Source organism: Dendrobium catenatum, unplaced genomic scaffold (genome assembly GCF_001605985.2).
Source record: "Dendrobium catenatum unplaced genomic scaffold, ASM160598v2 fragScaff_scaffold_1470, whole genome shotgun sequence".
NCBI classification, from domain to species: Eukaryota; Viridiplantae; Streptophyta; class Magnoliopsida; order Asparagales; family Orchidaceae; genus Dendrobium; species Dendrobium catenatum.
Window position 1 is genome coordinate 2,303,184 of NW_021319932.1, and position 22,719 is coordinate 2,325,902.

Consider the following 22,719-nt stretch of genomic DNA (forward strand, 5'->3'; position numbering starts at 1 on the left):
CAAAACCTTCCTCAAATCCCTTGCTCATTACCCGCGTTGCCGATTGTAGCCAAATCCTCGCCTCCACCCAAAATCGTGAATTTTTATTTCCTCAGTTTAGCTGATGCAACTCTACGTTCCGTATTGCTTCATATCTTGACACCTGTGCTGACCCGATCCGGCGAAGATTGGGTATATGGCACGTACGAAATTTAAATTTGACGGCCCGACCAGCGGACCCAAAAATAACCTCTCGTACCAAAAAATTATGTATAATTTTCAAATAAAGATCACCGTCTTTCACTTCAGACATGATTTTCCTGCATATACTTCATCTTCTTCCACCGATGATACTTCATCTTCTTCCAAGTTCCAAACTCTCCGTATTTGCGTTTCATATACTTCAGACATACAATGCCTCAGGTTAGTTTATTTTTTGATTAACAATGCCTTATCTTCTTCTTTTAAAATGTTTAGGGTTAGGGTTTACCGAGGTAAAGTCGTATACCGAGTAGTACCAAGCATTACTAACACTCGGTATTGGGGATTAATGGTCGGTATAAGCTTAGATTAAAACATAAAATATTTTATTGATATATTATAGAGTTATATACACTCGGTATTGCTCGGTAACGAGCAGTACCAAGCATTACTAACACTCGGTATTGCTCGGTATTGGCGATTATTGGTCGGTATAAGCTTAGCTAAAAACTCGTGGTACCGAGCAGTACCGAACATTACTAACACTCGGTACTGCTCGGTATTTGGGATTAATGGTCGGTATAAGCTTAGTTTAAAACATAAAATAATTTATTGATATATTATAGAGTTATATACACTCGTTATAGCTCGGTACCGAGCAGTACCGAGCATTACAAACACTCGATACTGCTTGGTATTGTTCTGTACCGAGCATATTTTGTATGTATAATTTAATACTCTGAATGAGTTATCTTTAATACTCGATATTTATTATGCAGGGATATACTCCAAAGATTCATTTTAGATGCTGAACTTTGACTTTTAGAGAAGTTTATAATCTACTTGTTCGGAGATTTGGAGATCCCTTTGTTGAAAGACTGAGGCTGCTACAAATTAGCCAATTCCTAAGGGTACCCCTATTGCCTCAGAATGTTCCACTTATATATAAGCTGCTATAGAAGTGAGATATGAAGATTGAAAGTTTCATTATTAAAGGACAAAGTGTGGAGTTCACATCTGATGAAGTTGCATTACTTATAGGCATGCCGAATAGGGGTATTATTTTTGACGTTGGAAGTGCCAGATCTAGTGACAAAACTTCAAATGACATTCTCCATGATATTGAGAGGATAGATAATACAACTCCAATGGAAGATTTAGTGAAAGGCTTCGTCCTTTACCTACTATCCAACATATTTTATTCAATGGCGAACTTCCGTATACCATCATCTATCTTAGAAGTTGTCAAAAATGTTGATAGTTTAATAAATACAACTGGCCTGAATCAATTAAGGGTTTCCTAGTTCAAGAATTCAACATTGTTGCTACAAAACAAGCAAAGGGATCTGCACTAGGTTATCTAAATGGTTTTATCATTATTGTAATTGTGAGTATTGTTATTTTGTTCAATAAATCTTTGGTTGATTTACAAATTGTATAACAAAGTTAAATTGTCTTCATTTGTACATATTTGGTTTCTTGAACATACAACAATTCATGTTGCAGAGGATGAACTATCCCATCCACGTTTTACTCGCTGAGATGGTAACTTTATCTATAGTGAGAAAGATGTAAATAGTATATTTGCTGACCTTGAGGATCATGAGGTATCATCATTACATTTTTTCATTTAAATGTCTGGTAAAATTATATGTTTAAATGTTTAAATTTGATGAAATATTATATTGTATGCAGATTTTCAAAGAATTTCGAGGAATAACAGATGATGAGAATGTTTTATTGCATAATCTTTATTCAGCCAGTCCAATACGGGTGGCAAGCCCAATTAGGGTAGCTTGCCCACCAACAGGTGAGTCATTTCCACCTACTAGGGTTGCGTTAGGTCCAACACTACCGTTGCCAGGTCCCAAGTCCTGGATGAGAAAAGTGGAGGGTTGCGTTAGGTAGTCGACAACCAGCGTAAAACTTGTCAAATAATAATGACATGAATCCTTGAGCATAGATTGCGGCGTGATACTAATGTTTCTCAAAATCAATTTGGATTCATGCCGGGTAGGTCGACTATGGAAGCTATACATTTATTAAGAGGTTTGATGGAGAAATATAGAGAAAATAAGGAGGGTCTACATATGGTATTTATTGATTTAGAAAAAGCATTTGATAAAGTTCCAAGAGAAGTGCTTTGGAGAGTTCTTGAAAAGAAAGGAGTTAATAATGCTTACATTCAAATCATTAAGGATATGTATGCTGGAGATATTACTTGTGTTCAAACACAAGGTGGTTTGACCAAGTATTTCCCTATTTCAGTTTGGTTACATCAAGGATCAGCCTTAAGCCCATATCTTTTTTGCTTTAGTCATGGATGTTCTCACTAGACATTTGCAAGAGGATGTACCTTGGTGTATGCTTTTTGCTGATGATATTCTTCTTGTTGATAAAAGTAGAGAGGGAGTTGAAAGTAAACTTGAATTGTGGAGGTCAACTTTAGTGACTAAAGGTTTTCGCTTGAGTGGATCTAAAAAAGAATATTGGAGTGTTATTTTAGTAGTAATAGACCTATTGAGGGGATTGTGACTTTGGGCGATCAAGTCATTAATAAGAGTACACGTTTTAGATATCTTGGATCTATTATTCAGAGTGATGGTGAACTAAATGGGGATATTATCAGCAGAATTCAAGTTGGATGGTTGAAGTGGAGGAATGCATCGGGCTTGTTGTGTGATAGAAAAGTACCCCTCAAACTTAACGGAAAATTCTATAAGATGGTAGTGAGGCCTGCAATGCTTTATGGTGCTGAATGTTGGCCATTAAAAGAGAATCATAATACTAAGTTAAGTGTGGCAGAGATGAGGATACTTAGGTGGATGAGTGGCTTTACCCTTAGAGATAGGATACGAAATGAGCATATACGTGAAAAGGTTGGAGTAGCTCAAGTAGAAGATAAGATTAGAGAGAGTCGCCTTAGATGGTTTGGTCACATAAAATGACGGCCTTCCAATGACCCGGTTAGGAGAGTAGAGGTATTAGATTTGACTTATGTTAAGAAAGGTAGAGGCAGACCTAAAAAGACTTGGTTAGAAAATATTAAGAATGACCTTTCTTTATTAGATTTAAATGTGAATTTGACCTTAAATAGGACACAATGGAGAAAAAAGATTCATGTAGCCGACCCCACGTAGTGGGTAAAGGCTTGATGTTGTTGTAGGGTACCCAGTCCGATAAGGGAGGCAAGCCCACCCAAACATGACTCATCTCCACCTAGTCCAGTTAGTCTAGTATGGGTGGCAAGCCCAACTGATCCCGATTCATCTTCACATCCTAAATCAAGTCCAGTAAATGATGAAACAAACCTGTGGATATTAAATCAAGCAATGTATAAGCTGTTTACCGAGGATAAATTTATGAAGAAGAAGGTAGCAGAGGTGGAAGCAACCAATAGTGACCTTGAATAGCGCATAGTGATTCTGGAACAATCTGTTTTGATTTGAAAGAGGAGAATTTTGATTTGAAAGAACATATAAAAAAGAAAGATGGCTTTATTTTGTTGTTCTTCCAAGATCAATTTCCTGCTTATTTTAAAACTTATAAGAAAGAAATGGCTGCTGGTTCTTCCTCATCAAGTATTATATCTGAAAAGGATGTCACCCTGAGTGAGGATGAGGTTGATCCATCCTTACTAACCGGCATTACAAAAAGAGTTCAAAAGAGAAATGATAGAAAGAGAAAAGTTGTATCCACACCTTTTACAAGGGGTGATAGGAAGAAGAAAATTAAACTAAATTTGTCATCCAAAGAAAAGTTCGGTCACTCAATTTCAAGTGATACTCCTGCAATAGCACCTGAACCTGCTCCTGCACCAACACCAGCTTCGACACCACCTCCTCCAACTGAACCTGCTCCAACTTCTGCCAATGAACTTGCACTAGCACCTGAAATAACTCCTACACCTGCACCACCTCCTACGATTGAACCTTCCCCAACTTCTCCAAGTGAACTTGCACCAGCACCTGAAACAGGTCCTACACCTGAACCAATACCTTCAACTGATCCAGAGCCTGAACATGCTTCTGTAAATGATGTTGAACCTGGTGCTGATAAATCTATGATTGTTTATGAAGTTGATGATTCTAAAGAAATAGAATTGAGACCTGCACTTGAATACTTAGATTACCCTGGCCGATCATTAATTAGTGAAGATAAACGCCTATTCATTGATAATGGCCTGAAACAATTTAAGGATAAGTGAGTATTGAATTTATACCGACCAAATTATATCAATACCGAGTAAAGCTCGGTACTACTCGGTATTATATTAAGTATGCTCGATACTATATCAATACCGAGTAGTACCAAGTAATACTGAGTAGTACTGAGCTATACTGATCGGTACTACTCGGTATTATATTAAGTATACTCGGTACTATATCAATACTGAGTAGTACCGAGTAGTACCGAGCTTTACTGATCAGTACTACTCGGTATTATATTAAGTATACTTGGTACTATATCAATACCGAGTAGTACCGATCAGTAAAGCTCGATACTACTCAGTATTGATACGGTACTATATCAATAACGAGTAGTACCGAGCTTTACTGACCTGTACTACTTTTTTTATATTAAATAGACTCGGTACTATATCAATACCGAGTAGTATCGAGGTTTACGATTATCTTTTTATTTTTTTATTCATCTTTTGTAATGAATGTTTTTTTGAATTATCTAGGAACGATACTATTTTTGAGTTTGGAAATATAATAATTTTTATAAGCCAATTGGACGAGTTATTAATGTTAGAAGAGCTTGATAATAATCACGTTGATGCGTTTGATCATTTATTAATCCAGAAGAATGCACTTTGCCCCGGGCTTAATCAACCTTTTATTTTTATTTCTAGTTTCCATTGGGTTAGTAAACAATTTTTAATCCTTGAGTTTGTTATTTCTATTTATTAGATTTAAACATGTTGGAATTAATCACCACTGTTATTTCTTCTTAACCAGGGCTACTACCAACAATCAAATGAGACAAATACAACAAGCTTCGTATCTTATATAAACAAAATCGTTATTATGAATGTAAATTTGATCTTCGTTCCTATAATAAACAGTAAACATTGGACGCTTCTAGTATATAATTTGAGAAAAAAATAATGGGAGTTTTATAATTCATTACCCAAAAAGACACACAAAGCCATACTCCCAAAAGTTGTAAGTAAAAACAAAATTTTTTTATTTTATTTCAGTCTTAATAATATTTAATATTAATTTTATTTTACTTTTCCAGATTTCTCATTTCTACAAGGATACAAAGACCGCCTTTGACATTAATATAATGAAATGGCCAATCAAGGGATTTAGAAATGTGCCAACACAAGATAACAGCGTTGATTGCGGCATGTTTCTTTATAAATATATGGAAGTTGTAATACAACAAGAACCTGTTCAATGGTATCTTTATAAAAACTGGCAATCTAGTATGCTACTATTCAGGGCTGAATTAGCATATGCCCTGTTATGTACAAAAATTCAATAGATTATGAAATAAATGAACTTTTCTTGTATATTTCTTGTGCATTTTTAATTTCAACTAAATGGTACTAAGTGCTAAGAAGGACTAAACCGAGAAATGGCCAGTAATCATTAACTAATACCGAGCAATATGAAAACAGATCGGTATGCTCGATATTAATTAAAATTTTCTCGGTACTGTATTAATGCAGCTCAGTACACACAAATTACCGAGCAATACCGACTTATGTATTCAAATATCGAGTATACAATCAGAAATTTGCTTGGTATTCCACAAAATTTGCTCGATACAAACCAAATATCGATCGGTATTGCTTGGTATTAGCCAAAATTTGCTCAGTACACACCGAATACCGATCGATACCGACTTTTGTAATCAAGTACCAAGCAAAACCAACTAATTATAGAGTAATACTGAGCAATAAAAATTTATTACAGTACTAAAAAAATCTCAAAATTATAAAAATTCACATATACACTCAGAATGTCATATTCAGAATAGAAATTTCTCCAAATTCACATATACAATCAAAATGTCATATTCATAATAGAAATTTCTACAAATTAACAGATTACATGAAAGATGATTGACTACCTAAATCTGGATTTGTAAAGTGTATGCTTGTTGGTGTAATCTTCTATGTGGGTTTAACTTTTTTGGTCTTTCTTTTCTCCCAGTGATCCTTCAATATTGTATTTGAAATGCCCTTTGGCCGGCACTTCTTAGGATGTTTAATAGTTTCATTACCTGCTCCAGAAATTGGTTTGTTCTTTCTGCCAAGCTTGATGGAATGCACTTTTGCAGCCAAAGTACTTAAATCATCTATGACACACTTTTCAGCCTTCTCATTACCTTGTGCTTCTGTGCTAATTTTATATGTAAATCGGCATATATAATTTCTAAACATCAAGTTGCTTGACCCCTCAATAGGTTGACAACCATTGATACCGAGACATGGGATCTTCCCTCCAGAATATAAATCTTTTCGAGCATTGACTGACCATATTGGGAGTAAATATTTAATGGGAATATTAACAATATCTAAATATCTCATTACTCTCATATAATGTGCACATAATATACCTATCATTTTGAACTTTGCACAGCTGCATTAAATGGTACCTTCTAATGAATTAAAATTAACAATCTAATTGTGTGAATCAGTGGAGTTGTCTATGTTTCATACATAAAACCTTGATAAATCCGATGATGAATGCTCAATGCATAATCCACCAAGTCCATGTAAGAACTCCTCTTTAAAAAATGCATACAACTTTCTTGAATAAAATTTTAGAGCTTGCTTCAATATTAGGCTACTTTTCATATAAGGCTCTATATTTGTTTGACTACATCTGAATTCTTCATCTTGTTCATTTCGACGCCAAGTCCTCATCACCTTTCCAAACCGAGGAAACACTCAATGATAGTACTTGTTGGCTTGGAATAACCATGGCATACATGATTGGTTGATTCACTACGTTGGGTTGATAAAATGCCAAGGTTAAAATAATCTTTGTTGAATGCAGTTGACCACTTCTCCTTGATTTTGTAGAGATCATTCAACCATTGATGGCTTTGCAGGTTTCCTTCTGAGATCATTTTAGTCCATTTTCTCTCAAATTCCTCCACATAATCACTTTGTTTAAAATAATAAAAAAATAAGAATTTAACTCTATTATTGCTGTTAAAGCACCATACCTTTAAAGGTGCCTTCTTGTACAGATGTCATTGGCACAATCGATGCCGTGTATTAGGCAATGCAATCTCTATTGCCCTGGCCATGGCTTGGTCATGATCAGTAAAAATAATAATGGGATGTTGTTATCCATAATTTTTAGAAATATTATAAAAAGCCAGGTAAAAGAATCAATAGTCTCATCAGATAAAAATGCAACTCCTAATAAAACATTTTACCAGTGATTATTCACTCCCACAATTGGGGCACAAGCTAAGTTATATTTATTTAAACAATAACTTGTATCGAATATAATCACGTCCCCAAAATAATCATAATCAATTCTACCAAGACCATCAACCCAGAAGAAATTCAATAAATAACCGTCTTTATCAGTTTCGACATCCCATGCAAACATGTTGTCATCAATTACCCATTCTTTAAACAACTTGATCAGTGAATTAGTGTCTTCAGTCTCAATCTTGGCTTTTCTTTCTTTTTGGATGTAGTTGTATGCATCCCGCTTTATGAAATCAAGATTACCCACACCTCCAACTTCATCAGATAGGTATATAAATGCATCGACAATTCTTATCCCTGCTTCTGACATAGATTTCAAAATAGCTGCATTATCATCACTAATGCTCCTAGATGACCTGAGCAAATATTGATCATCCGGCCTAGCAAGTTCGTGATTGTAAGTCTCTATAGCTTTATTCACTCCCCAAATCCCATCTTGACTCACATAAAATCTAACCATGGCTAGACATCCTGTTTTTGTACATGATCTTCGATATTTTATCTTTGTGCCACTCTCAGTCACCTTCTTGAAACCTGCTTTAGAACACACAAAATCCTTTGATTTGATTTTCCTTGAATTTAGCCAGAAATGATGATGATCTTTCCGAACACTAAATCCAGTTGAATGCGCGTACTTGCAATATTTTTCATATGCTTCCTTCTCAGAATTGTAAACACCCTATGAAATATTCATACATCCAGTTTATCTTTATAACTAAATATCAATATCGACCTTATACGGAGCTTATACCGAGGTTGAATGATCGGCACTACGATGTACTAATATTTATTAGCTCGGTAGAAATGTGCACTGAGTTTATACCGAGCTATTAAAATCAGTAGTAACCTTATACCGAGCTATAATAATCAATACCGAGCTTATACCGAGCTAATAGAATGATCGGTTCCATGTAATGATCAGTACTATCTTATACCAAGCGATACTTAATAACTGTACTGATCGGTACTACTACAACCAACATTTGATTAGCTCGAAACACTGTACCGAGTAAATCTAATGGATTTTTATGATTTTAGGTTGATACCCAGTAATGAAACAGTAAAAAGAAAAAAAAAACAAATAGTATAGATAATGACTTACTTGTATTAAATCAAAAAATGCTTGATCATAGTTTAACGTCAGAGTTTCCTCGAAATCAACGAAGTCTTCCAAAGCAAAACCTAAATTCGATCCTTCCATCTCCTCAAACACTTCACGATTTCTTCATGTATATGAGAATTATATGAACCCTAAAGACTGTATAACATCTTAGGTTTAATACCAAAAGGTTATTATACTTGAGGTAAAAACCACGTACTATTTTAGTTTTCCCACCCAATTCATATACAATGCAACCACGGGCCGACTCGAAATATTTTAAAAAACGTGCTAAAGCGTATGGGCCGCGTCGGGTCATTACGGGTAATTGAGGCTGCAAGGTGTCGCAATTTGAAGAATACCGAATGTAGAGTTAGGTCAGGTAACCTGAGGCAATAAAAATTCCAAAATCGCAACCCTAACCCTATTATTTCCTCGCGTAACGGGTAAGGAAGTTCGGTCCCGATTCTATATTTTCCCTTTGCTTTTTGGTTCATAGAATGTTACTAGATTTTGAGAAGATTTTCAACAACAATTTTAGGCCTGATTTAAATACAGATTTTTATTTTATTCCTGCCATTATTTCCAATGCTGATAATATGATGCTGACCATTATTCCGACTGAAGATGAAATTTTGAATATTTTAAAATATATGATATTTGATTCGGTGGCCGGCCCTAATGGGTTCACGACCAAGTTTTTTCTAAAATCGTGGTCTATTATAAAAGATGATATTATTAATGTTGTGGTGGATTTTTTTGAAGGTGCCCCAATGCCAAAAGTTTTTACTTCCACTTCTATTGTTTTAATCCCTAGGTCTAATGGTGCTACTTATTGGAATGATTTTCGTCCCATTAGCTTATGTACCTTTTTTAACAAGCTTATTGCTAAAATTATTGTGGCTAGGCTAACTATTATTCTTCCTAAAATTATTTCTTTAGAGCAAACTGAGTTTGTTAAAGGTAGATCGATTTTTTATAATGTCTTACTTGCTCAAGAACTTGTTCATGATCTTAAGGCTAAAATTTCTTGTGGGAATGTTATTTTTTAGATGGATATTTCTAAGACTTACGACAATTTGAATTGGATGTTTCTTTACAAAATTTTAAATCTTTTTTATTTTAATTTGCAATTTATCAATCTTATTAAAAATTGTATTGAGAATTGTCATTTTTCTGTTATTATCAATGGTAAGTCTCATGGTTTCTTCAAGTCTTCTAATAGTATTAGACAGGGTGACCCCTTATCCCCTGCTCTTTTTATCATTGCTGTTGAATTTTTATCCCGTGGCATTAATAATCTTTTCTGGTTTTATTCTAGTCTCTACTACAAAACGAATGATGGTTTTCCCATTACTCATTTGAGTTTTGCTGATGATTTTATTATTTTCTCCAATGGTTCTATGAAAATGCTGAACTTCCTTTTTAAATTTCTTAATAGCTTTAAACAAGCTAGTGGTTTAATCTTTAATCCTACTAAGTGTTATTTTATTCCTGCTAAGTTTATTTCTAATACTCATATTGCTAGCATTGAAAGGAAGTTTGTTGTTAAAGACTCCGCTAAGGGAAGAAGCGGTCTCATCTGTTTGATAGGGTTTTTAAGATCATCCATAAGAAACTTTCTTCTTGGGCTTTTAATTTTCTGTCTTATGGTGGTAGAATTGTTCTTATTAAACATGTGTTAAGCTACATTCCGATCTATCTGATGCATACTTTGAGCCATACTAATCATATCTGTAACAAAATGGAAATTATTTTTAACAAGTTTCTTTGGGGTTCTAAAGAGGGTAATCGTTCTATTATCTGGAGTTCTTGGACTAAAAGTGCTGGGAATAAGGATGAGGGCATACTTGGCTTTCATACCTTAATTGATATGTCCAAGTCTTTTAATCATAAACTTTGATTTTCTTTCATATCTAATAAAAGTTTATGGGCTAAAATCATGACGGCCAAATACTATTTTGTCAATCATCCCTTGAATTGTTGCTTCAAACCAGGGGACTCCTTCAATTGGAAAAGACTTTGCATTATCAAGTGGGAAGCTGAAGAGTTCATTCAATGGGGTTTTGGTGTTGGGAACATTTACTTTTGGCAAGATAAGTGGCTGTGTAATTTTTCTATTGACAATCTTTTAAATACTCATTCTACTTCTAATCTAAAAGTTAAGGATTTATTTATTAATGACACTTGGGATTTGAATTTGCTTGCTAATATGATTCCTGATACCATTATTAGTTAAATTACTAAGATCTCCATTTACAAGGGGAATGAAGATTGTATTTTATTTAATAGGTCTACTGATGGGCGCTTTGATATTAAACTTGTTTGGAATTTGATTAGCATATTTTGCCTAAAAACTATCTTTATGAGTATATTTGGCATGCTAATATTTCTCCTACTTACTCTTTCTTACTTTGGAGATTTTTACACAACTATTTACCTGTTGATTCTCTTTTGATGAAAAAATGGTTGGTTATTATTTCTAAATGCCAATGTTGCTATCATATCGAGAATTTTAATTATGTCTTCATCAATGGCCCGATTGCTATCAAAGTGTGGATTTATTTTGATAACATTTTTAATGTGCTTTCTTGTGTTCAGTATGATTCGATTAATGCTATGCTTAGAGATTGGCTCCTTCCTATCAAAGGTCACATTAGAAATATTATCCTTGTTATTATCTGTTGGTATTTATGGGAAAGCCGTAATGCTTCCAAGCATGATAATATTGGTATGAATGCTTTAAATGTCATTGCTAAAGTTAAGAACAAGATTCTTCAACTCTATAGTGTGAATTTAATTAAAGTTGGGGCTTTTAAGAATTGCATTCCTACTGCTATTGAGTTTGGCCTGAAATTCAATTTTCAGCCTATTATCAAAAAGAGAAGTTGGTTTACTGGAGGCGTCCTGTTAACGATAGTTTTAAACTCAATACGGATGGCTCTTATAATAACGGTAAGGCTGGGTGTGGTGGCATTATTCGTGATCATAATGGTATGGCTGTTGTGGCTTATGCTGGCCCCTCCTCTAGTACTAATGCTTTTCAAGCTGAAACTGATAGCCTGCTGTATGGGGTTCAATTATGTCTCTCCCTTGGTATTACTAATATTTGGGTGGAAGTTAATGCCTTGCTTTTAATTCATTATATTAATGGCAATTCAAAGACTAACCCCAATAATTTTTACAAGATTAGAGATATTAAGCATTATTTATCTCGTATTAATTACTCAATCTCTCATATTCTACGTGAGGGCAATGCGGTGGCTGATGGTTTAGCTAAGCTGGGGTGTGACCTAGATGGTTTTTTGCAATTCAATGAAAATTCCCTTTCCAGGGATATTAAGGGGCTTATCAAGTTGGACCGAATGGGGTTTCCTTATATGAGGTTTAACTAATGGGGGGTTTCTTTTCTGTTTGCGGTTTTTGTTTTGTTACTTCCTGTTTGCTGGTTTTTGCTTTTTGCAGGTGTTGTTTGTATGGTTTTTTCCCTTGTCCTGCTGTTATCTTCTGTTGACACTCTTATTTATGATTTTTATCTTCAATTGTGTTGTTTTGTGTCTGATCTCATGGTTTTTGGTATGTTGTTTTTGGCCAATTAGTGCTTTATCTTCTTACTGTGTTTCTTCATTGGGTGGACTATCGGGCTTAGGCACTGCATCGTTTTTCAATTTTCCTATTGCTGGATTGATCTCGCTGTCTCTATTTTTGTTTGGTGCTATTGGTCTTGGGTCATTTTTCTCTCAACTCTGAATTTGGATATGTATACTCACATCATGCATTGTATTGAATTTTTTAATATGGGACATCTTTGGTTTTTGGTGCCTACCTGGAAGGGGCTTGAATATTATGGGGCTAACTTTACTATCTAGAATTTTATGCTCTGGTGGGTTTGGTTTTACGGCAGCAAGTATCCTAACGGCTATTACACTAGTTAGTATATGACCTTGTGGGTCTTTTGCAATCTTGGGAGCATATCTGTTTTATTGGATCTTCATTCTGCCTTTAAGTTTTTCTGCTTGTTTAATTTTTTCTTTAGTATCCTTGCAGGCCTGTTTTTCAGGTTTTTGGAGCTCTGCGCTTGTTTTTTGCAGGGTACGTGTGCTGTTAGAAGGGACATATTGAAAGTGATTATATTTTCCCTTTGCTTTTTGGTTCATAGAATGTTACTAGATTATTTTGTAATTTTGGTTAGTAGGGAAATCCGGCTCTTAGGTTTCTTTTTGATTTTGATTGTAGCTCTTCGGAGCAGTAGTGAGTTAGAGGTCCATTTAAGGACTGTGTAAATTTTTCGCGATATTAACGTGTAGGCCCGTTGGTAAAAAAAAATTGGTCCAGATTACTGATTAGCTAAAACGGCGGAGAGATAGAGTGATGTGGACATTGAGCGGGAATAATTATTACTTCCATTTAAATCCGAACGTATGTAAATCGAGCAATATGGAGTGTCAATACCGAGTTTTCAGGTGAAGTGGCGCATGGCTATTGGTCTATGAACACATTCGGTGACCGGACGTAATAATTGCTCATTGTGCGGAGGCTATAATATAGAATATTTCCAAAATACTGCATTTCAAGATTTGGTGAGCAGAAATTTGTTACCCAATTTTTACTTTTCTTCAAATCATCAAATCATGTAGGGTTTAAACTATTTAATAATATTTCAATCAAAATTTAGGAAAGGCCAATTTAATGAGTAAAGTTTGTGTGGTTTTGGGATATTTTGGTTCTTAAACTTGTTCTTCATAATAAATTCTTAAGTAGGAATCCTCAACATCATCTTCTACCTTTCGATCTGTAGCTGAATCAAAGAAAACAAAACATAAAGAGAGAAAATTTTTAGAATAAGCACCTTCAGTATTTCTATAAAGTTAGCCTAATTATAAAAAAAATCATAAAATTATATAAATTGAACTCACCTCTCTTATATATAGATTGGGGCTATAACTAAGCACTATAAAATTCGAGAATATAAAAAATATTCTTCATTTAATTAATCATAAATCCTCATAAATGCTTATTTTAATGTTAGATAATAGTTAAACAATTTAATGTTGGCACCTGAAATTGTCGTTTTATCGACATTAGTAAACATTAGGCTTATAAATAATATCATCAAAAGAAATCACTAATATTAGCCAATTAATTTATCTAACCACTATTTTGAATGCATGCTCCTTTGATATCTTTATTTTTTTTCTTATTGACTTTGACTTCTGTAATGTTAACAATGGAGGTTCCAGATGAAAAAAAAATAACATTTTAAAAGAAGATATAATCTCTAGCATATTTAACAAGCATATGAAAGAGGGAACTTTATTTATTTATTTATTTATTTTAAAGAAAAAGAACAATAGAGTGAAGATTGTTGTGCAAACAATCACAACGGAAACAAAATCACACAACAAAATAACATAAAACAAATGATTTACATGGTTCGACGAAGATGCCTACGTCCACGGGGAGGGGATAATAATTTCACTAAATTGAAGAATAATAAAGAATTACAATAGCTCTCAAGCTTTCTCTTTTCTCATCTCTTACATTCAGTAGTAGCCCCCAGGGCACTATTTATAGAGTTGAGCCAAAATAAATTAAGAATATGCTTCTGATATGATCCTAATCAAATCTCTAATTAATGTAATAATTATATCTCCTAATTAATATATCAATCAAATATCAAATCAGATCCGTACTTAATGTAATAATTAGATCCCTTAATTAATACATCAATCAAAAATCCAATCAAATCAACATAATGAGGGAAATAATATACTCCTAATCAATTACAATAATGACCAATTAAAAGCTTGTTTTAATTTGAAAATAATTCCAAATCATAATTTCTACCTCATCTTTCACTTTAGAAAGTGGAAGATAAAAAATCAGGCTCTAATATTAGAATGATTGCACCTAGATGGTTACCTATGTACCCCCCCCAAGGGATCAAGCCGAGCATAATTCTTCAAATAAGTGGACAATCAGTCGTGAGTCTTGCACCATTACCGTGGTGATTGCATCTCTAAGTCAATATCAATTGTACCCTTCAGATACCTCATGATATTCTTTACAGATTGTCAATGACCCCTTCCTGTATAATGTATGAACCTACTCACAATGGCAACTGCTTGTGTAATGTTTAGATCGAGCTACTCCAAAATTAGATCAAATTGTGGTACAAGTGCCAAGTGACCACTGGTCGAGAGATTCTTAACCACTAGGGAGAGTACCTTATCATAAGCAACCCCTTCCCATTGCATAAAGCCTTTTGCCACCAACATAGCCTTGTATTGCACATCAACTCCATGAGCTCCTTCCTGCTTTGCATGCATCCATTTGCATGCAATGGCTTTTCTTCCTAAAGGAAGCTTCACCAACCTCTAAATAGCATTCTTTTGAGGAGACTTCATCTCTTCATCCATAGCACTCTTCCATATATCACCATAAGGACTGTCCACTACTTTCTTATAATGACTAGGAACTTTAACCTCGATGGCTAAAAGTATAACCATAATATGATCCCTTAACCAAGTTGGTTTTGGGATATTTTGGTTCTTAAACTTGTTCTTCATAATAAATTCTTAAGTAGGAATCCTTAACATCATCTTCTACCTTTCGATCTATAGCTGAATCAGGTACCTATGTAAAAATGATATACCTCTATGGAGTAAATGGAGTTGCATCAAACATCAACTACAGCAACGCATCTATGGTCCGAGTAAAACTCTTCACCTACTTAGAGTCCCAAAGCTTCAACATGTTAACCTCATCAAAAGTATCATCCTTGATAATGATATTCTTCTTCTCTACTAGATCATAAAGTTTGAATCCCTTGACTCATATACCTGAAGCCAAAGCCAATAAAGATCATCTTCTTTGCATGCGGTTTCAGTTTTTTATTCTGAACATGATAATAAGCTAGTCACTTAAACACTATCAAGTGTTCATAATCTCTAGCATGATGCCCTGACCACATCTCATTTGGGGTCTTCTTCCCAATAGCTATAGAAGGCAGACAGTTCACCAAGTGAGAGGCATTATCTATGTCCTCAGCCCAATAAACTCTATCCAACCTAAGTTTGGATAACATATACCAAACTTTCTCTACAGTCTGGTTTATCCTCTCTGCAACCCTGCTCTATTGTGGTCTCTCTAATAGTGAAGTGATGCTCTATCCTAGATCTTTAACACTCTTGTAAGAATACATCTGAAGTGTATTTGCCTGTATTATCTGATATGATACGCCAGATCCTTTTCCTAGTCTGAGTCTCAATCCACTTCTTCTAAGTTTTAAAAATCTCTAATACCTCACTCTTGTGCCTCATGGTGTAAACCCAAACATATTTGGAGTAATCATCAACAAAATAGATAAAGTATCATTGTACGCTAAATGATTCTATCTTCGTTGGGCCCCAAACATATGTGTGAAACATACTCCAAGATACTCTTTGTATTGTGGATGATAGTACCAAAGGATACATATGTCTTCTTATCAAACACACAATATTCACAAAAGATCAAGCTTACAATTGCTTGCTCATTTAATTAATCCTTGCTTCAGCAAAGACATAAGAGAATTTGCTCTGACTCAGCTGGCCACATATTCCATAATGAAGTGGTCTTAGAAGAATCGTCAACAATAACACTTAATACAATCACTGATCTTCCCTAAAGGTAGTAAAGGTTATAATGATAATCTTCTTTTAAACAAACAAGTGCTCCATGATATATCTTCAAAACTCCTGCCTAAATATCTAACTTGTAGCCCTAGGTCTCTAAAGCCCCAACAAATTTTTCCTGGTATCTAGAATGTGCCTTTTTCTCACAATAGTATTATGCATCCTAATGAAGATGCTCCATATACCAACTGTACGATAGGCTTAATCATTACCTACGATTACAACACTACTATCAAGCTCCCTGTAGGTACTAATCTAATCCCCAATGGAACAAATGTGATAGGTAGTGCCAATATCCAAATCCAGCAGGAATAATTTGAATAGAAACTTTGAGTAACTGTAGATAATGATATATCATAATCTATTTCATGCTCTTTCATGTTAAGTTTAGCATTAGTGGACACTCTCTTTTACTTCTCCTTCAAGTTTGGGTAATATTTTTTCTAATGACCAGTCTTCAAGCCAAAAGCACACTGATTCTTCCCATGATTGCACCCATGATACCTACTCTACTTACTTCCACCCTTTTTCTTCTTCTCAGATCATCTTTATTGGAGTGTAAAAGCCTTAGATGAATCCATCTTTACAGACTCCTTGTCCTGACACCTCAACTTGTGATTCAACAATGCATTAGTCACCTCACCTTAATTCAATACCTCTTTCCAACGAATAAGTATCATCATAAATTTTTCGTACTCATCCAGTAGTGAATTTAGTGAAACGAGCCCCTTTTCTTCATCTCTAGTCTATTTATCCAAACTCAAAAGATCTATCAATTAATAACTTTGTGAAGTCAATCAAATGCTCATTAATTGTAATCCCATGCCTAATCCGAAAACCTATAGAAGCGCCGTTTTAAATAGAGACGATTCTCTACGCTCTTCGTCAAATACTTATTCTCCAAAGTCTCGCACAACTTCACAGTAGAGTCTTCATCATCACCCCATAATTAATCTCTTAAGACATGTAATTTATAATCAAGCCACAAGCACTTCGGTTCATCTTAATCCAATTTTTCTCTAAAATCTCATTGGGATATTAATCACTTTCTAGAACTTCCTCAAATTTTAAAGAGCACAACGCATCAATCACCTCACGACACCACATACCAAAGTTCCTTTTACCATCAAATTTTGTCACATTAATTTTGTCAGGATGTGTAATCACCTTATGGATCAACAACTTCTGCACCATTGAAGTGGATGTATCCATGGCTCCACCAAATTGCATAGCCTCCACCAAATTAAAGTTGTCTAACATTACAGAAACTATACCAATATGGGTCCTTTCTACTCCCAACAATGAATGAATAGAACCTTCATTTTGAACGGATGAGCAAAACCTTTGTCAAACTCTCCAAGCTGCCGCTAGAAATCCCACCAAAATTTGGCTATGATACCAATTATTGTGCAAATAATCACAACAAAAATAAAATCACACAACAAAAGATGCATATGTCCACAAGGAGGGGATGATGATTTCACTATATTGGAGAACAATAGGAAATTGCAATAGCTCTCATTCTTTCTTTTATCTCATCTCGTACATTCAATAGCAGCCTCTAGGGCTTTATTTATAGATTTGAGCCAAAGTAAATTAAGAAAAAGCTTGATAATCTGATCCCAATCAAATTCCTAATTAATATAATAATTAGACATCCTAATTAATTCATCAATCAAATCTCCAATCAAATCCCTAATTAATGCAATAATTAAATCCCCTATATAATGCATCAATCAAATCTCAAATCAAATAAACTTAATTAGAGAAATAATCTATTCCGTAATCAATTAAAATAATGAGCCATTAAAAGCTTTCCCAATACAAACTTATTTCAATTTGAAAATAATTCCAAATAAAAAAAGATTGATAAAATAATGTTTACAAGTGAGATCCTAGAACTCACTACTTCATCAAAATCTCTATCCATTTAGAAATCTTTCTCCCTTTTTACTGTGAAAAAGTTATAGCTTCGCTATTGACTTGTTTCACTCAAGTGCAGGTTGAACATAAGAGAGAAGATAAAAATTGAACAACTCTTCAGAATATATGATTAAATTTTCAAGTTGATTACACTAAGTGACTTTAATGCGTGCAATTTTGTTCTCTATGAGTGAGCTCTTATATGAGACCTCCTTTATTGAATCTTCATTCACCAAGAGACTTTAATGCAATTTTTTTCCTGAAGTAAGTCTTTACTTTAAGAAATTCCAATTTCAACCATTTTAATTTTAAATCTAAATGCAGTTTCAATTAAATCTTCAATCTAAATCTAAATTACAATTTCAATCATTTTAAATCTTAAATATATAAAATCTAGTTTCAATTCAATCTTTAATATCGATCCAAATTCCAGTCTACTTTTAATCACTTTAATTCTTAAATCTAAAATCCATATTCAATCAAGTTCTTATCTAAATCGGCTTGTACTTATCGCATATGTTCTATCTCCTCAGCGAGTGCAGCTACCCTTCGGTTAACTATATCCTTAATGTTGCTATCACCATAGTTTGTTGAGGCAAAGGCATGTGCCTCATATTTGTATGCTTGGGACCCTAATACATAACTAACCACATACTGTGTAGTTAGAGAATTGTGTAGATCTAGAAGAAGATGCCTCACTGGTGGAAGGTTGACTCTCTTAAATTTGTAATGATCATCTTGTAGAAAAGAAATACATATAAACCCATTTAGATATAAATTGTAAACATGAACACTATAGAATTTATAAAACTCACATAAGCATCATAGGTTGAATGCAAAACTTCATCACCAAAAAAGGTTCAGTCATTCAGTAAATTATCCGAGATAAAAAATGGTTGCCAAAAAATTCATTATTTCAGGCTAAAAGATCACGGTAAGAGTTCTCATAAATTTGATTAAATTTATGAAAGCTTTAATGAAAGGGAAAATACACCAAATACTAAAGAAAACTATTATTACTGATTCAACAAATGAACAAAGATAAAATAATATAATTTCAAGTTTAAAAAAATATCATAAATAGAAAAAGTGATGACAAGACAAACTTCCCGAAAAAAAAAAAAAGATGGAAAAAAGGGTGTTCTGAAAGTTAAAAAATGATAAAAGATCAATATGCGCACACTTGAGCTGGTATTAGAGTTGATGAGATTCAAAAATAACAGAAGGAGATTGAAGCAAGTTACACTTGTTGCCACCAACAAGTGTAACTTGCCTTCTGGGTTTGGTTGTTCTTCATGGCTTTACCTGCAGATAAAGACCGGAAATGGCTTACCATAACGCTTGATAGAAGTCACGAAGTATGCTTGTTTGCTGAGGCCTCGATAAAGTCAAATTATAGGGCTGCTCTTACCAAGATCACCATTAATTTACTAGGACATTCCTTTTGGTCCGCAGAAGCTGGCGGCTGTTTTGCTGAAGCAGTCATGAAGCAACATTGGGAAGAAGGTGAAGAGAATTTTATATTTCCTGTGGTTTCACCAGAAGAGAAGAGGATCTTGCATCAACTATTGCTTTCTTCATTGGATGATTCTAATAAGAAAATTAGCACAGCAATAGGCCATCACAATTTTTAAATTTGAATGTATAAAATGTATGTAACCCATTTTGATATGTCGGTTGGGAGCATAGGATATCCACTGTGTTTTAAGTTCAAAGTTTTCATATATGATGTTTGTGTGAGTTTATACTTTGAATCTACCCCTAGCCGGCATTGAGGCAATCCTGCTCAGAGATGAACTCCAAGTAGCTTCAGAGGATGCTGTTTATGACTTTGTGCTAAAGTGGGCTCGAGCACACTACCCGAAACTGGAAGACAGGCGAGAAATACTCAAATCCAGTCTCGGACGCTTAATCCGATTCCCTTTAATGACTTGTCGGAAGTTGAGAAAGGTGCTTGCATGCAATGAACTTGACCATGAGACCGCCGCTAAAGTTGTCATGGATGCATTGTTCTTCAAGTCCGAGACCCTGCACCGGGCAACGTGCACTCGCCTTAGAAGATTTCATCAACCGACGGTTTGTTGAACGGGCTTACAAATATCGTCCAGTGAAGGTGGTCGAGTTTGATCAATCCCATCCTCAGTGCATCGTTTATCTAGACCTAAACAGGGAGGAGTGTGCAAATTTGTTTCCATGCGGTCGTGTCTGTTCTCAGGCATTCCACTTAGGTGGCTATGAATTCTTCCTCTCTGCACACTGCGACATGGATCAACAAGCCTCATTTTGCTTTGGACTTTTCTTGGGAATGCAGGAAAAAGATTCTTTGAGCTTTATAGTAGACTATGAATTTGCGGCGAGGGTGAAACAGGCCGGAGAGTTTGTTAGCCAACACAAAGGATATTATACCTTTACAGGAGGCGAAGTAGTTGGATATAGAAATTTGTTTGCAATTTCATGGACAGCTTTTATGGCTGAGGATAGTCAGTATTTCATGAATGATATTCTTCATTTGAGAGCAGAGTTGACAATCAAACAACCACAGCAATTGATTCAGCGCTAACCATTCTTTTACTAAATCTTTTTTTACTACTCGACCACCCTCACTGGACGATATTTGTAAGCCCGTTCAACAAACCGTCGGTTGATGAAATCTTCTAAGGCGAGTGCACGTTGCCGGTGCAGGGTCTCGGACTTGAAGAACAATGCATCCATGACAACTTTAGCGGCGGTCTCATGGTCAAGTTCATTGCATGCAAGCACCTTTCTCAACTTCCGACAAGTCATTAAAGGGAATCGGATTAAGCGTCCGAGACTGGATTTGAGTATTTCTCGCCTGTCTTCCAGTTTCGGGTAGTGTGCTCGAGCCCACTTTAGCACAAAGTCATAAACAGCATCCTCTGAAGCTACTTGGAGTTCATCTCTGAGCAGGATTGCCTCAATGCCGGCTAGGGGTAGATTCATCACTTCATCCTGGAACCTAATGGTAAAAAACTTATTACTTGCTGGAGTTATGTAAATGCAGAAGTTAATGCTTAAATATATTTTCTCACTTGCTTATATCCCTATATTTATTGGCAAGAAATTCTTCGGCAGCATCTGTAAGTGGCTCAACTGCAGAAGCCACAGAAACACTGGATGGGAGTTCTAAAAAGAGGAGTGCTGAATCTGTAGTCATTGGCAATGTTCTTAGCATCAGACTGCAGTGCCTCATGCAAGAAGCAACCACAAATTTATCAGCCGCCAAAAGAACATCTAGAAGAGCTGTTGCTGAGAGACTTGACAACTTCCCGCTGTACATAAAACTCAGCAGTTCCATAAGAGCAGCTTCCTCTGTAACAGGAAAGCGGGGTCCATTAAAAATTTCAATGGAAATAGAATGCACAAATGAAATAAACTAAAAACATTAGTTTTCATTCTAGAAATCATTCTGAGCTACATTCTAAGAATGCTCTGATAAATAATCAATATAACAAAAATAACACAAATAAATGTTCAAAAAGTTTCTAAGGGTTCATTGATTAGAGTGGAAATGTTACAGTTCGATAAGTAAATGATAATATTGTCCAAAAACATTTTTTGCTTGTTTTGAGCCAAATGATTGGAATAATGGTGGGTGTTCAGCAAAATGTAACAGATAGACCATATAAACAATTTATGTTATCTGAGCACCTCTTTTAATTTCCACACACTTTGTTTTTTAAGAAAACGGAATGGAGGATATAGAAATCTTTTCATGCAGAGAGTAATGCAGCAATTTTACATGGTTTATGTTTACAATTACCTTTAAAATTTTTCATGTTTTAGATGCATATATTAGTAGGACTTTTGAACAACCTGACTCATTAATTCGCAAGGTAGCATGCCGCTGATAAGATTCACGCATGCCATTTGAGAAAAGCTGCAACAAAAAAAAATGTCGAATAATCAGTAATATAAATACCATTAATTTAAAAGACCAACTGAAGAACATAATAGCACAACTTATATTACCTTGTAGAAAAAAGGGCTTTTAGCAGCTAATATTGCAGAACTTATGTAGATGGATTTGACCTTCAAAAGAGAATCCACTTCCCAAGAAGATTCATTGCTAAGAGACGATCCGTGACCTAAATAAAATTGAAAGGCAAAACAACTAAGAGAATGAGAATGAGACGAAAATACAGATTTCAAACAGGAAAGGATAGATGGAAAACACAGAAATCAAAGTGATGTTGGTGACAATAATAACGATGATAAGGAAAGAGATATTATTCAAGAAGGGCTTTGTCCTTGTCTGACTTTATCTCCATCTGCAGAAGATCGGGTTTGTAGGTTAGAACTTGCAATTATACTTTATAGACGCAATACTTAAGATTGCATTGTTTTAAATGAAT

The 22,719-nt window shown here is 34.8% G+C and overlaps 2 protein-coding genes and 1 pseudogene across 2 annotated transcripts; 1 reads left to right on the plus strand and 2 right to left on the minus strand.

Annotated features, from left to right (window-relative positions):
• Positions 1-7,583: 7,583 nt before the first annotated feature.
• LOC110091952 (protein FAR1-RELATED SEQUENCE 5-like) lies at positions 7,584-8,849 on the minus strand. Its single transcript, XM_020816266.1, has 2 exons — positions 8,751-8,849; positions 7,584-8,327 (listed from the first exon to the last, which is right to left on the minus strand). The coding sequence occupies exons 1-2, from the start codon at positions 8,847-8,849 to the stop codon at positions 7,584-7,586; spliced, it is 843 nt and encodes a 280-aa protein (XP_020671925.1).
• A 198-nt stretch (positions 8,850-9,047) lies between these two features.
• On the plus strand, positions 9,048-20,924 carry LOC110091953 (annotated as a pseudogene).
• An 8-nt stretch (positions 20,925-20,932) lies between these two features.
• On the minus strand, positions 20,933-22,513 carry LOC110091954 (BTB/POZ domain-containing protein POB1-like; the record flags this gene model as incomplete). The annotated part of the gene is made up of 4 exons (XM_020816268.2): positions 20,933-21,323; positions 21,397-21,676; positions 22,181-22,244; positions 22,337-22,513. Coding segments are annotated over 4 exons (912 nt in total), but the record flags the coding sequence as incomplete, so codon positions are not given.
• Between the last annotated feature and the right edge of the window lie 206 nt (positions 22,514-22,719).